A 15,883-nucleotide genomic window follows, 5' to 3' on the forward strand; every position below is an offset into this window, starting at 1 on the left:
GTATTCTTTAAAAGAGTGAATTTTATGGTATGCAAATTATATCAATAAAGGTGTTTTTTATTAAATTCTATGATCTAATCCCCCTCCCCTAAAATGTCTTTAGGAGCAAATACAGGCAATATTTTTACCTAATCCTAATCTGGTCCATGATTGCCACTGGGATACACAAAATGACCTCAGATTCTACCACAATTCACAAATGTTAGATTAAAAAATAATTACTATTAGTTACATTTAGACAAATTGTTTTATGTAGCTTGTCACTGTACTCAAGAAAAAAATTCAACAGAAGCGAGATGGTCTTCTTTTTTTTTTGTTTGTTTGCGGTACGCGGGCCTCTCACTGTTGTGGCCTCTCCCGTTGCGGAGCACAGGCTCCGGACGCGCAGGCTCAACGGCCATGGCTCACGGGCCTAGCCGCTCCGCGGCATGTGGGATCTTCCTGGACCGGAGCACGAACCCGTGTCCCCTGCATCAGCAGGCAGACTCTCAACCACTGCACCACCAGGGAAGCCCGAGATGGTCTTCTTTTAATCGTATTGTTGGTGCTTCTACACCAACGTATATTCTATTTTAACTATGCTCCCTATAACTCTGGAGTCCTCTTTTGGTTGCCTCCTTCTGAATCTTCTCTTCTGGGAAATGAGCTGCTTTATTGCCAGCATATTCAGGCTGCTGACTGCTGGTGAAAAGTCATGAAATTTGGCTTACTAACTTCTGTACAATTGATGTTGTCTAACCTCATCTGAGCCTACACTACTGCTTGGAAATCGTTTTATTAATGTCTAATTGGCTCCTTAACACATTTTCCATAGTGCTCATTTCAGAGCTTTTCAAATCTGTCCTCTCAGTGTGACCTCACCTATTCACTCAAAAATCAGCATCTCCTATTTGATGGAAAAATTCCTCCACTTCCAAATTTATCTTTTCTGTTATTTCCTTCACACCTCAGAAGACAGGGGCCATCTCCTATTTCAAAAACATCCTAGTTTTAGTGGAAATAAGCCTGACTTATTTCATCACATGTCTGCCACTATCTACCTCCATCACCATGGATAAGGCAATTAATTTATCTGGTTCTTGATTTTTTTTCATCTATAAAAATAATGCCTTGGGGCTTCCCTGGTGGTGCAGTGGTTGAGAGTCCGCCTGCCGATGCAGGGGACACGGGTTCATGCCCCGGTCCGGGAAGATCCCACATGCCGCGGAGCGGCTGGGCCCGTGAGTCATGGCCGCTAAGCCTGCGCGTCCGGAGCCTGTTCTCCGCAATGGGAGAGGCCACAACAGTGAGAGGCCCGGGTACCGCAAAATAAATAAATAAATAAATAAAATAATAATAATAATAATACCTTGGACTAGGTGAATTCTAAGGCCACTTTCAGTACTAAATCAACATTTTTCTCATCTTATGTCTAATCTTATGTCTTTCTATCCTCCTAGGACCTTTTCTTTTCATTCAGCCTATATATATATTTAATACAAATGAGGCATAAGACACTTTCTCTCTACTAATCTCCTCTTAACAACTTGAGTCTTCCCACCCTAGATATTTTGGGACTTCATTTTTAAAAATCCTTCTTCATTACTGTTACCATGAATTAATATTTTCACTATTTCTCAATCAAACTTTTTCAGGCTGTAGATAACACTTGAAGACTCTACTTCGTTGTCACTGACTTATCTCTTCACACTTTCCAATTTGGCTTCTGCTTCCAGCACTTTGCCAAAATAGTTGTTGCAAAGGATAAATGGACAGAGAATACCACCTTGAAACTTTCTTCTCACTTTCCCCATGGTTCTCTTTTAAGGCTCTGGTCATCTCTTTTCTTTATTTTTATTCTCCCTCCTCAATCTATGTTCTAAATGTGAGTATTCATCAGAGATCTATTTTGGTCTTCTTTCTAAACTTTTTCTGTTGAAACTCATTCATTCTCAGGATCCTAACTATTATATTGATGTGGATTACTGAAATATTTTTCACTGAATTTCTTTCCATAAGTATGCTGATCATCTCTATGGGTACGTTTCACCAATTTGAAGGTATGTTGAAAATAAAGGTCATCACTGTACCCCAATAGCCACCTAGGGGAAAAAAGGAAAACACAAGCTGCCCCTGCTCATATGCTCTATCTTTCTGTTAATGATACTTGTTACTTTCTAGTGACTAGAATTGACATGTCAGGAAGAAGAGAAGCCATTAAAGTCATGGACTACACTGTCCTCTGAATACACATCTTTAATACAGCTAGCTCTTCATTTGACAAATGTCTCAACGCTCTGAAAGATATTAAAAGTATCATCCTTTTATAATTACTCAAGGTTGTGATGTAGATGTTCAATCTCAGGAATATTTTTTCTCTCTTTACATCATAACAAAAGTACAAGCCATGAATTGAATTATCTCCATTTGCTTCTACAGTTCTGTTGTTTATTGCTGTGAAGTGATATAAAGACCTTAGCTTCTGAGAAAATGCAAAGTTTCAATTTCAACTAGATTTTAAAAGAGGAAAAAAAGGAAAGAAAACGTAAACTCACACTTTATCTGTTCCATAACTCCTATAGTCTACTGCAGCTGACACAGCCACAATGAGCGCAGGCATCCCATAGCCGACCAGGTAAAAGTATTTCCTTCGTGAATGTTCACTCTCAAAAACCTCCACCAGCATGATATAGAGCTGCACTCCCTCCAGGAACATCCACGTGAAGGCAGCCAAGAAGAAGAAATGTAAGAGAGCAGCAAAAACGGCACAGGCAATCTAGGGAAAGGAACAAATGAGTCAGTCAAATAACTACCAAATGAAATATCAACTGCCATAAAATTAAAATAAATATTTATCAAGACTGCAATAATAAGATAGGTCTGCAAAAAAATAATTGAGACAAGATTCTTAAAATTCAGACATTAAAACCTAATTAAATATAACTTATCTGTGAAAACTCTATTTAACATTTTATTAATAATGGCTATGGATGACAGCAGAGCATTATAATAAGAAAAAAGTATAACATATAGGGAAAAGTTCTAATAAGATTCTATTGATAATTATTACTGAGATTAGTCTAAAGGTTTTAAAATAGATCTCATGAATTTTTTTCTTGGTCATAATCCTGTGTTTATTAACATATTAAGTTCTTCAATGTAAGTGAAAGAGAAACACTAAAATCAAGGAGAATAAAAGCTCTTAAAATAAAAAAATATAATAATTAAAGTGTTTTATAATGAGATTATTAATTCATTATTATTTATTGTTTATTTCTTGCTTGCCTTATTTCAGAAAGGATTTAAGATGACATTGGGAAGTTCATACTGCATAGCTGTAAATGTAGATCTGGTTAAAATAAAGTGTTCCAGAAGTGCTTTCATTCTCTCATTTTTTTGTTATTTTACTAAATGTTGTGCTATACAAGCTTGGTCACAAAAGGCAGCTAGCCCTTACTTTGGCATATTTTCTAAGGTACTATAAGTTTCAGCTGACCATATATTAATTATCTTATGTCAGTTCCTGAAATTCTCACTCCTTTGGAGGGGAGGGCTTCATTTTTTATAAGAAGTCTTAACTAAACTCTACAGTTCCTACTAGAAAAGGCAACAAATTTATAGAAATTAACTCATTAGTATGGATTCAATGGCGAGTATGATCCTTGAGAAACGAGACAAAGGGCAGGTCTATTTCCTTGGATTAGAGAGATGACGATGAAGGGGAGATGAGGCAATCAAGTGTCAAAGGGGCTAGAAAGAGAAAGTAGAGCCTGACTGCCACATAACAGGCAGGAAGAGAACACATATACAGCAATAAGAGTAAAGACAAGTTGGGCTGAGCTGCACTCAACCCAAATTTTTGATACCAATCATTGTCCTTTATGCTACATGTCAGAAGTTTTGTGCAGTATGCAACACTTGGAGAAGTTTATCATACCATATGTAACATCAAGAAGCAAAAATAAGAATAAGGTTTCTAAATGAAAAGAAATCACAGAGCATTTGAATTGAAGGTTAAAAAGAGAATGAAATGATTTCTTCTTGGGAAATAACATCGTTTTCCATTTCTTGCTTTGTAGAGTTAGAACTTCAACTATTAATTTTTGTTATCAGAAGGCTTTACGTTTTTGGAGAAAGAATGTGTACTTTGATTGCTTATTCATCTGTATGCATTTATGGGAAAAACTGTCACATTTGTATATGATAACCAGTTAAAAGTATAATCACTATAATTGTACCCTTCACAGCCATTAATCATGAATGTGTAATCACAAACATGAATCCAACTGCATTTTCATTGTAAAATACTGTATACATATGGACACATACCAGAGAACAGCATTAAATGAATGAATTATTTATTATGCCTACAAGTCTTCTAAAAAATGAAAATTTTCATTTGCAGTTTTACTCATGAGAACCAACTTGCGTTACGTGCATAAATCTTAAGTTAGTAGAAAGGGCCTCACAAAAATTACAAATGTGCATAAAGTCTGTTTACTATATTAGATATTGTCTGTTGATCATATTTTCTGTTTGGGTTTATCAAGAACAGTTGGCTAGTGCTATTCATTTTTTCCTATTTCTTTCCTTCCCTCCTTCCTTTCCTCCCTCACTCTCTCCCTCCCTCTCTCCCCATCTCTCTCCCTCCTTCCCTTCCTTTCTTGATATGGCTAAACGTGGTTAGTAGTAAAGTATGAAGTTAGCACTTAAAGATGTAAACAGAATTTAAGAAAATATAAAGTGTAAAACAAAATTTGGGAAGAGTATATAAATTATAAAAATGACATTGAGTTTGAACTATTTTCCAAAACAGGTCAATTAGAAAAACTCATGTTAGGAGACTTTCAAGATGGCGGAGGAGTAAGACGTGGAGATCACCTTCCTCCCCACAAATACAGCAGAAATAGATCTACATGTGGAACAACTCCTACAGAATGCCTACTGAATGCTGGCAGAAGACCTCAGACTTCCCACAAGGCAAGAAACTTCCCACATACCTGGGTAGGGTAAAAGAAAAAAGAAAAAACAGAGACAAAAGGATAGGGATAGGACCTGCACCTCTGGGAGGGAGCTGTGAAGGAGGAAAAGTTTCCACACACTAGGAAGCCCCTTCGCGGGTGGAGACTGCGGGTGGCGGAGGGGGGAAGCTTCGGAGCCGTGGAGGAGAGCACAGCAACAGGGGTGTGGAGGGCAAAGCAGAGAGATTCCTGCACAGAGGATTGCTGCCAACCAGCACTCACAAGCCTGAGAGGCTTGACTGCTCACCCGCTGCGGTGGGTGGGGGCTGGGAGCTGAGCCTCGGGCTTTGCAGGTCAGATCCCAGGGAGAGGACTGGGGTTGGCTGCATGAACAGGGCCTGAAGGGGGCTAGTGCACCACACCTAGGCTGGAGGGAGTCTGGGAAAAAGTTTGGAACTGCCTAAGAGGCAAGAGACCATTGTTTCAGGGTGCTCAAGGAGAAGGGATTCAGAGCACCACTTAAACGAGCTCTAGAGACTGTCGTGAGCTGCAGCTACCAGCACGGATCCCAGAGACGGGCATGAAACACTAAGGCTGCTCCTGCAGCCATCAAGAAGCCTATGTGCAAGAACAGGTCACTATCCACACCTCCCCTCCCAGGAGCCACTACCAGAGTCCCATGAAACAGGGAAAACTTCCCCAGGAGAACACATGGCACGCCTCAGGCTGTTGCAACATCATTCCAGGCTCTGTCACCTCAGGCTCGCCCCACATTCCGTACCTCTGCTCTGCCCAGCCTGAGTGAGCCAGAGCCCCCTAATCAGCTGCTCCTTTAACCCCGTCCTGTGGGTGCTAAGAACAGATGCCCTCAGGCAACTTATATGCAGAGGTGGGGCCAAATCCAAAGCTGAACCCCAGGAGCTGTGCGAACAAAGAAGAGAAAAGGAAATCTCTCCCAGCAGCCTCAGGAGAAGCAGATTAAATCTTCACAATCAACTTGATGTACCCTGCATCTGTGGAATACGTGAATAGACAACGAATCATCACAAAACTGAGGCAGTGGACTTTGGGAGCAACTGTAGACTTGGGGTTTGCTTTCTGCATCTAATTTGTTTCTGGTTTTATGTTTATCTTAGTTTAGTATTTAGAGTTTATTATCATTGGTAGATTTGTTTATTGATTTGGTTGCTTTCTTCCTTTTTTTAATATATAGATTTTTTTTTCCTTTTTCTCTTTTTGTGAGCGTGTATGTGTATGCTTTTTTGTGTGATATTGTCTGTACAGCTTTGCTTTTACCATTGTCCTAGGGTTCCGTCTGTCCGTTTTTTTGTTTATTGTTTGTTTTTCTTTTTCTTTTTTTTAAGTATAGTTTTTAGTGCTTGTTATCACGGGTGGATTTGTTTTTTGGTTTGGTTGCTCTCTTCCTTCTTTCTTTCTTTTTTTTATTACCTTTTAATTTTTTTATTTTTAATAATTATTTTTATTTTAATAACGTTATTTTATTTTATTTTATTTATTTATTTTACTCCCTTTTCTTTTGAGTCGTGTGGCTGACAGGGTCTTGGTGCTCTGGCCGGGTGTCACACCTGGGCCTCTGAGGTGGGAGAGCTGACTTCAGCACATTGGTCCACCAGAGACTTCCCGGCTCCATGTAATATCAAAAGGCAAAAATCTCCCAGAGATCTCTATCTCAATGCTAAGACCCAGATCCACTCAACAACCAGCAAGCTACAGTGCTGGACACTCTATGCCAAACAACTAGCAACACAACCCCACACATTAGCAGAGAGGCTGCCGAAAATCATAATAAGGTCACAGACACCCCAAAACACACCACCAGATGAGGTTCTGCCCATCAGAAAGACAAGATCCAGCCTCATCCACTAGAACACAGGCACTAGTCTCCTCCAACAGGAAGTCTACACAACCCACTGAACTAACCCAGACCACTGGGGGCAGACACCAAAAACAACAGGAACTACGAACCTGCAGTTTGCAAAAAGGAGACCCCAAACACATTAATTAAGCAAAATGAGAAGACAGAGAAATATGCAGCAGATAAAGAGGCAAGGTAAAAACTCACCAGACCAAACAAATGAAGAGGAAATAGGCAGTCTACCTGAAAAAGAATTCAGAGTAATGCTAGTAAAAATGATCTGAAATCTTGGAAAAAGAATGGAGAAAATACAAGAAACGTTTAACAAGGACCTGAAAGAACTAAAGGGCAAACAAACAATGATCAACAACACAATAAATGAAATTAAAAATTCTCTAGAAGGAATCAATAGCAGAATAACTGAGGCAGAAGAACTGATAAGCACCCTGGAAGATAAAATAGTGGAAATGACTACTGCAGAGCAGAATAAAGAAAAAAGAATGAACAGAATTAAGGACAGTCTTAGACAACTCTGGGACAACATTAAATGCACCAACATTCAAATTTTAGGGGTCCCAGAAGAAGAAGAGAAAAAGAAAGGGACTGAGAAAATATTTGAAGAGATTATAGTTGAAAACTTCCTTAATATGGGAAATGAAATAGTCAGTCAATGCCAGGAAGTGCAGAGAGTCCCATACATGATAAACCCAAAGAGAAACAAGCCAAGACCCATATTAATCAAACTATCAAAAATTAAATACAAAGAAAAAATATTAAAAGCAGCAAGGGAAAAACAACAAATAACATACAAGGGAATTCCCATAAGGTTAACAGCTGAAACTCTGCAATCCAGAAGGGAGTGGCAGGATATATTTAAAGTGATAAAAGGGAAAAACCTACAACCAAGATTACTCTACCCAGCAAGAATCTCATTCAGATTCAATGGAGAAATTAAAACCTTTACAGACAAGCAAAAGCTAAGAGAGTTCAGCACCACTAAACCACCAACAAATGCTAAAGGAACTTCTCTAGGCGGGAAATGCAAGAGAAGGAAAAGACCTACAATAATAAACACAAAATAATTAAGAAAATGGTAATAGGACATACATATCAATAATTAACTTAAATGTAAATGGATTAAATGCTCCAACCAAAAGACATAGACTGGCTGAACGGATACAAAAGCAAGACCGATATATATGCTGTCTACAAGACACCCACTTTAGACCTAGGGACACTTAGCGACTGAAAGTGAGGGATGGAAAAAGATATTCCATGCAAATGGAAATCAAAAGAAAGCTGGAATAGCAATTCTCATATCAGAAAAAATAGACTTTAAAACAAAGACTATTACAAGAGACAAAGAAGGATACTACATAATGATCAAAGGATCAATCCAAGAAGATATAACAATTATAAATATTTTTGCACCCAACATAGGAGCACCTCAATAAATAAGGCAAATGCTAACAGCCATAAAAGGGGAAATTGACAGTAACACAATCATAGTACGGGACTTTAACACCCCACTTTTACCTATGGACAGATCATCCAAAATGAAAATAAATAAGGAAACACAAGCTCTAAATGATATATTAAACAAGATGGACTTAACTGATATTTATAGGACATTTCACACAAAAACAACAGAATACACTTTCTTCTCAAATGCTCATGGGACATTCTCCAGGATAGATCATATCTTGGATCACAAAAAAGCCTTGGTAAATTTAAGAAAATTGAAATCGTATCAAGTATCTTTTCTGACCACAAAGCTATGAGACTATATATCAATTACAGGAAAAAAATCTATAAAAAATACAAACACATGGAGGCTAAAAAATACACTACTTAATAACCAAGAGATCACTGAAGAAATCAAAGAGGAAATCAAAAAATACCTAGAAACAATAACAATGAAAACACAATGACCCAGAACCTATGGGATGCAGCAAAAGCAGTTCTAAGAAGGAAGTTTATAGCAATACAATCCTACCTCAAGAACCAGGAAACATCTCAAATAAACAAACTAAACTTACACCTAAAGCAATTAGAGAAAGAACAAAAAGACCCCAGAGTTAGCAGTAGGAAAGAAATCATAAAATCAGATCACAAATAAGTGAATAAGAAATGAAGGGAACAGTAGCAAAGATCAATAAAACTAAAAGCTGGTTCTTTGAGAAGATAAACAAAATTGATAAACCATTAACCAGACTCATCAAGAAAAAAAGGGAGAAGACTCAAATCAGTAGAATTAGAAATGAAAAAGGAGAAGTAGCAACTGACACTGCAGAAATACAAAAGATCATGAGAGATTACTACAAGCAACTCTATGCCAATAAAATGGACAACCTGGAAGAAATAGACAAATTCTGAGAATGGCACAACCTTCTGAGACTGAACCAGGAAGAGATAGATAGTATAAACAGACCAATCACAAGCACTGAAATTGAGACTGTGATTAAAAATCTTCCAACAAACAAAAGCCCAGGACATGATGGCTCTACAGGCAAATTCTATCAAACATTTAGAGAAGAGCTAACACCTATCGTTCTCAAACTCTTCCAAAATATAGCAGAGGGAGGAACACTCTCAAACACATTCTATGAGGCCACCGTCACCCTGATACCAAAACCAAACAAAGATGTCACAAACAAAGAAAACTACAGGCCAATATCACTGATGAACATGGATGCAAAAATCCTCAACAAAATACTAGCAAACAGAATCCAGCAGTATATTAAAGTGTTCTACACCATGATCAAGTGGGGTTTATACCAGGAACACAAGGATTCTTCAATATTAGCAAATCAATCAGTGTGATAAACCATATTAACAAATTGAAGGGAAAAACCGTATGATCATCTCAATAGATGGAGAAAAAGCTTATGACAAAATTCAAAGCCCATTTATGATAAAAACTCTCCAGAAAGTAGGCATAGAGGGAACCTACCACAACATAATTAAGGCCATATATGACAAACCCACAGCAAACTCTCCAGAAAGTAGGCATAGAGGGAACCTACCTCAACAAATTAAGGCCATATATGACAAACCCACAGCAAACATTGTTTTCAATGGTGAAAAATTGAAACCATTTCCACTAAGATCAGGAACAAGACAAGGTTGTCCACTCTCACCACTATTATTCAACATAGTTTTGGAAAGTTTAGCCGCAGCAATCAGAGATGAAAAAGAAATAAAAGGAATCCAAATCAGAAAAGAAGAAGTAAAGCTGTCACTGTTTGCAGATGACAAAATCTTATTCATAGAGAATTCGAAAGATGCTACCAGAAAACTACTAGAGTTAATCAATGAATTTGGTAAAGTAGCAGGTTACAAAATTAATGCACAGAAATCTCGTGCACTCCTATACACTAATAATGAAAAATCTGAATGAGAAATTAAGGAAACACTCTAATTTACCATTGCAATAAAAAGAATAAAATACCTAGGAATAAAGCTACCTAAGGAGACAAAAGACCTCTATGCAGAAAACTATGAGACACCGATGAAAGAAATTGAAGATGATACAAAGAGATGGAGAAATATACCATGTTCTTGGATTGGAAGAATCAACATTGTGAAAATGACTATACTATTCAAAGCAATCTACAGATTCAATGGAATCCCTATCAAACTACCAAGGGCACTTTTCACAGAACTAGAACAAAAATTTCACAATTTGTATGGAAACACAAAAGACCCCGAATAGCCAAAGCAATCTTGAGAAAGAAAAACAGAGCTGGAGGAATCAGGCTCCTGGACTTCAGACTATACTATGAAGCTACAGTAATCAAGACTGTACAGTATGGGCACAAAAATAGACACATAGATCAATAGAACAGGATAGAAATCCCAGAGATAAACCCATGCACATATGGTCAGCTTATTTTTGATAAAGGAGGCAAGAATATACAATGGAGAAAAGACATCCTCTTCAATAAGTGGTGCTGGGAAAACTGGACAGCTACATGTAAAAGAATGAAATTAGAACATTCTGTAACACCATACACAAAAATAAACTCAAAATGGATTAAAGACCTGAACGTAAGGTCAGACACTATAAAATTCTTAGAGGAAAACATAGGCAAATCACTCTATGACATAAATCACAGCAAGATCCTTTTTGACCAACCTCCTAGAGAAATGGAAATAAAAAACAAAAATAAACAAATGGGACCTAATGAAACTTAAAAGCTTTTGCACAGCAAAGGAAACCATAAGCAAGACGAAAAGACAAACTTTAGAATGGGAGAAAATATTTGCAAACGAAGCAACTGACAAAGGATTAATCTCCAAATATACAAGCAGCTCATGCATCTCAATATCAAAAAAACAAACAGGGCTTCCCTGGTGGTGCGGTGGTTGGGAGTCCGCCTGCCAATGCAGGGGACACGGGTTCGTGCACCGGTCCAGAAAGATCCCACATGCCGCAGAGCGGCTGGGCCCGTGAGCCATGGCCGCTGAGCCTGCACGCCTGGAGTCTGTGCTCCGCAACGGGAGAGGCCACATCAGTGAGAGGCCTGCGTACCGCAAAAAAAAAGAAAAAAACAAAACAAAACAAACAACCCAATCCAAAAATGGGCAAAAGACCTAAATAGACGTATCTGCAAAGAAGATATACAGATTGACAACAAACACATGAAAGGATGCTCACCATCACTAATCATTAGAGAAATGCAAATCAAAACTACAATTAGGTATCACCTCACAGCAGTCAGAATGGCCATCACCAAAACATCTGGAAATAATAAATGTTGGAGAGGGTGTGGAGGAAAGGGAACCCTCTTGCACTAATGGTGGGAATATAAATTGATACAGCCACTATGGAGAACAGTATGGAAGTTCCTTAAAAAAACTAAAAATAGAACTACCATGTGACCCAGCAATCCCACTACTGGCATATACCCTGAGAAAACCATAATTTAAAAAGTGTCATGCTCATTGCAGCTCTATTTACAATAGACAGGACATGGAAACAATCTAAGTGTCCCTTGACAGATGAATGGATAAAGAAGATGTGGCACATATATACAAAGGAATATTACTCAGCCATAAAAAGAAATGAAATTGAGTTATCTGTAATGAGGTGGATGGACCTAGAGTCTGTCATACAGAGTGAAGTAAGTCAGAAGGAAAAACAAATACCATATGTTAACACATGTATATGGAATCTAAAAAAAAAAAAAAAGCTTCTGAATAACTTAGGGGTAGGACAGGAATAAAGATGCAGACATAGAGAATGGACTTGAGGACACAGGGAGGGGGAAGGATAATCTGGGACAAAGTGAGAAAGTGGCATGGACTTATATATACTACCAAATGTAAAATAGATAGCTAGTGGGAAGCAGCCGCATATCACAAGGAGATCAGCTCAGTGCTTTGTGACCACCTAGAGGGGTGGGATTGGGAGGGTGGGAGGGAGGGAGACGCAAGAGGGAGGAGGTATGGGGATATATGTATATGTATAGCTGATTTACTTTGTTATAAAGCAGAAACTAACACACCATTGTAAAGTAATTATACTCCAATAAAGATGTTAAAAAAAAGGTTAAAAAAAAACCCAACTAATGTTAGACATGCAGCTTTCAATATAATTTCCAGTGTTTTTTTAAAAAATATATATATTATAAATTTCAAAGAATAACAATTACATGTTAGAAAAGATACTCCTCCATTCCCCAAATGATTTAAGTTTTCTCAATATTCAGCTTTGTGATTAAAAAAATTAAAGAAAAATACTAATGAAGAAACACAGTTGTTTAGAAAGGCAAGTTTTTGAACAGAATTTCTGAAGAAATGTACATTACATCCATATATTCACTGCATCTTTATGGCAATGGATATGAAAAAGGGAATACCGAATAAGATCTCAAAATTAGTAACTATCTTAGACAACTGGAAGAGAGGATACTTTCAAACAAGAATATTTTGTGTATTGGAAAGCTGGAAGTGGAGAAATTCTTTTCTAATACCAAAATAAATTGCTTACTGGTTGATCTGTTCGGTTGATCCCAATCAAGAAGAGCAGTTCTGCTACAAAAAGGCTGATGCAGAGGTTCTTATGGATGGTGTTACGGTCACTCTGGAGCCCACGGAAAAAGCAAAATGTGAAGATGCAAATCAGGAGACAAACAAGGGACAGCAAAATTCCAACCCATGTGATCACATCCAGAAGAAGGTCATGGACCGCATCACTGTGCTGGAAACACAATAGAAAAGGCATAAGTTGCAATTATGCATAACCAATTACAAAGTTTATAAGGGCCTGGTTCTATGAAGCATGATTTTAATAATGTACTAAATATCCTCCACACATGCAATGAATAAGATAACTTAATTATTTGGGATTTCTAATCCACAGGTAAAGCATGTTATCTTTTCTGTGAGGTGTAAATCAGTTTGTCAATAGTGTTTGCACCTTTCTTAGCTATGTACATTTTCAGTTGCACATTTTCAACTATGTACATTTTCAGTTGAAGCATATCAACTTAATTCTGGCCAAAGATTTCAAGGTAAAGCTTTTCGTTTTTCTACCCCACATCACATTTTTAGGTTAATATTTTTACAACTCTTGCTAGGGAATACTCTATATAAAAATTAAGTTATACACTTAGGAAAGTGGTATCACAACTGAAATTTATTTGAATCTCTGAAGAATTTTTATTAAAAAAATACAATTCCTCTGTCCTATAAATCCTTTATCAGAATTTCGAAGGTTGAGTTCATAAAAGTTGTAATTTTATAAAGATCCCCAGTTAATTCTGACGGACAGCCACATATGTGTACCATTTATTTAGTGGAAAATCTAAAAGAATGAGGATAGTCACTGGATTTATATTCATATTGAATGGCTTAAGGAGATCAAGAAGTTTGATCACTGAAAGGTTTTGCATGAATAGAACCTGTTATACACAGATGGAAAATAAGTATTCAGAATTACTATACCCGATAGCAGCCCAAAAGAGATAGTAGAGCCATGAAAAAGAAATACGTTCATGAAAACTTCCGCATTGAAACTACATTATGTGTCTCTGTTACAGTCCTGTGAGTTCCATACCTGCCACGTTCCTTGGTTTGTCCACTATCTCATTTCTGTCTTTGTTCTAAGATTCAAAACTCCATTTCCACTGTATGATAGTTTGCCTCCGTCGAAACCACTTTTGTGAAGCTTAGAATGTATGGTAGCCCAACACATCGGTATGCCAACATGTTGGAGCAGAATCGAGAAACTGTCTATGACTGTCAATTCCTCTTTTCTTCCTAGGTTTCTTGAAAATTCTTAAAGACCTAACTTCCAACAGTAGGGGAATACATAAATAATGGTTGATATTTATGGAATGATATTCAAAAAAGGAGTAGAAAATCAGTGTTCTAGATTTATAGTCACAAACATAGATACTTCTCAAAAATCTAATATTACGTTTAAAAAAATGCAAGTGGCAAAAGTATCTATACAGTATGATATCATTTATGTAAAAATTTAAATGACACAAATCAATGACATTGATTTTTATGGATATATGCATAAGTAGTGAAAGCATAACATGTGCATGGGAAATTTTTTAGTTGAAAACAAAGATATGTGTTTCTAATTGACATCTTTTTCAACTGTATAGATCATACACATTGATTTTTGTTTTAGGATGGAAGTTACTACATTTAGTTGTCTCCCACATTGTTAGCTCACCTTAAAAAATTAATAAATATCCAGGTTTTCTATTTTTATTCAAACTTTGTACCTTTATGTTTTATATAAACTTCATACAAAGATTATTCTGAATGTGGAAATTCTCCTTACAAGTGAACCACCATGCTGTAACCTGAATCACAGCACTTCGCATATTGCTAGATACAACTTCACAGTTGTTATCTGATAAAGAACTCTGCTAGGACACTGCCAATGAAACAGTTTCAAACTATTCCTGCATAACTCTAGATGTATTTCTCAGAAGGAGCTCAAATCATGAAAGAAAACCACATGAAATTTTGCTTTAACTGCTTTGTTCTCCAGGGGACACTGCTAAAGTAGTGTTGGGTCTCTGATAGCTTAAATTACTTTTACTATCGGAAAGTGGAGAGTGGTTAGTGCTACCCGGTTCCCTGAACAGAGAGCTATTTGCTCTCTTCTTTGACTCAAAGGAAAGATGCTGTAATTGAGTATCAAGCACCAGCGTTCAGCACAGCAGTCTTCCATAATGGCAGGTATAATACATTCTCAAATATATCCTAAAGACCTAAAACACTAAAAAAGAAAGAAAAAAAAGAAACCAAATAACTCCAGCTTTTCCTGGGTAGTTGCATTATTAGAAATGTATTGACTTTACTCAGTGCCTTTGTAGGTCTTTCAAAAACCCCATGCAGAGTTATTAAGAGAAGAATACCAAATGTCAAAATAACAGTACAAAAAGTACATAACGTTCAAAGAAAGAACAAAAAAGTCTAGCAATTAATTAGCAATCATCTTTCGGGTATTACTGTCTAGTTCAGAAAACATAAACACGAACCACCTTATATGTATTATACTGTGATCAAATGTAACTCACCACTTGAATTTTATCAGTAAGATGAAAGAAAAAGAACAATGAACATTAAATGTGAACAAGACCTATGAGTTTAGCCTTCTTTATAGTAGTCTGTCATAACAGAACTTTCAGGAGGCCAAACCATGATAAAAACCAACCCCCCTTCAAGAGGATGGTCAATTGAATAAAACTCCTAGGTATAGTTTTTTTTTTTTTTGCGGTACACGGGCCTCTCACTGTTGTGGCCTCTCCCATTGCAGAGCACGGGCTCCAGACGTGCGGGCCCAGCGGCCATGGCTCACTGGCCCAGCCGCTCCTCGACATGTGGGATTCTCCCGGACCGGGGCACGAACCTGCATCCCCTGCATCAGCAGGCGGACTCCCAACCACTGTGCCACCAGGGAAGCCCTCCTAGGTAGAGTTTTAACAATGTGATAATGGAGCAAGTATTCCTATTTCCAAGGTTCCACGTTTTGAGTACTCTATAACTCAATCACCCCTGACATGAACTATATACCATTATGTGACTTGAGATCTTA

At 37.4% G+C, this 15,883-nt stretch overlaps 1 protein-coding gene across 5 annotated transcripts in view; it reads right to left on the reverse strand.

Annotated features, from left to right (window-relative positions):
- ADGRL3 (adhesion G protein-coupled receptor L3) overlaps positions 1–15,883 on the reverse strand; it is an 872,689-nt gene that overhangs the window by 97,457 nt on the left and 759,349 nt on the right. For all 5 annotated transcript variants that reach the window (XM_060012458.1, XM_060012453.1, XM_060012455.1 and 2 more), the window contains 2 exons: positions 12,812–13,021; positions 2,535–2,755 (listed from right to left, as the gene is read on the reverse strand). In XM_060012458.1, the coding sequence (XP_059868441.1) occupies positions 2,535–2,755; positions 12,812–13,021 (431 nt within the window). The remainder of the gene's footprint in view (positions 1–2,534; positions 2,756–12,811; positions 13,022–15,883) is intronic.

Source organism: Delphinus delphis, chromosome 5, assembly GCF_949987515.2.
Source record: "Delphinus delphis chromosome 5, mDelDel1.2, whole genome shotgun sequence".
Classification (NCBI taxonomy): domain Eukaryota; kingdom Metazoa; phylum Chordata; class Mammalia; order Artiodactyla; family Delphinidae; genus Delphinus; species Delphinus delphis.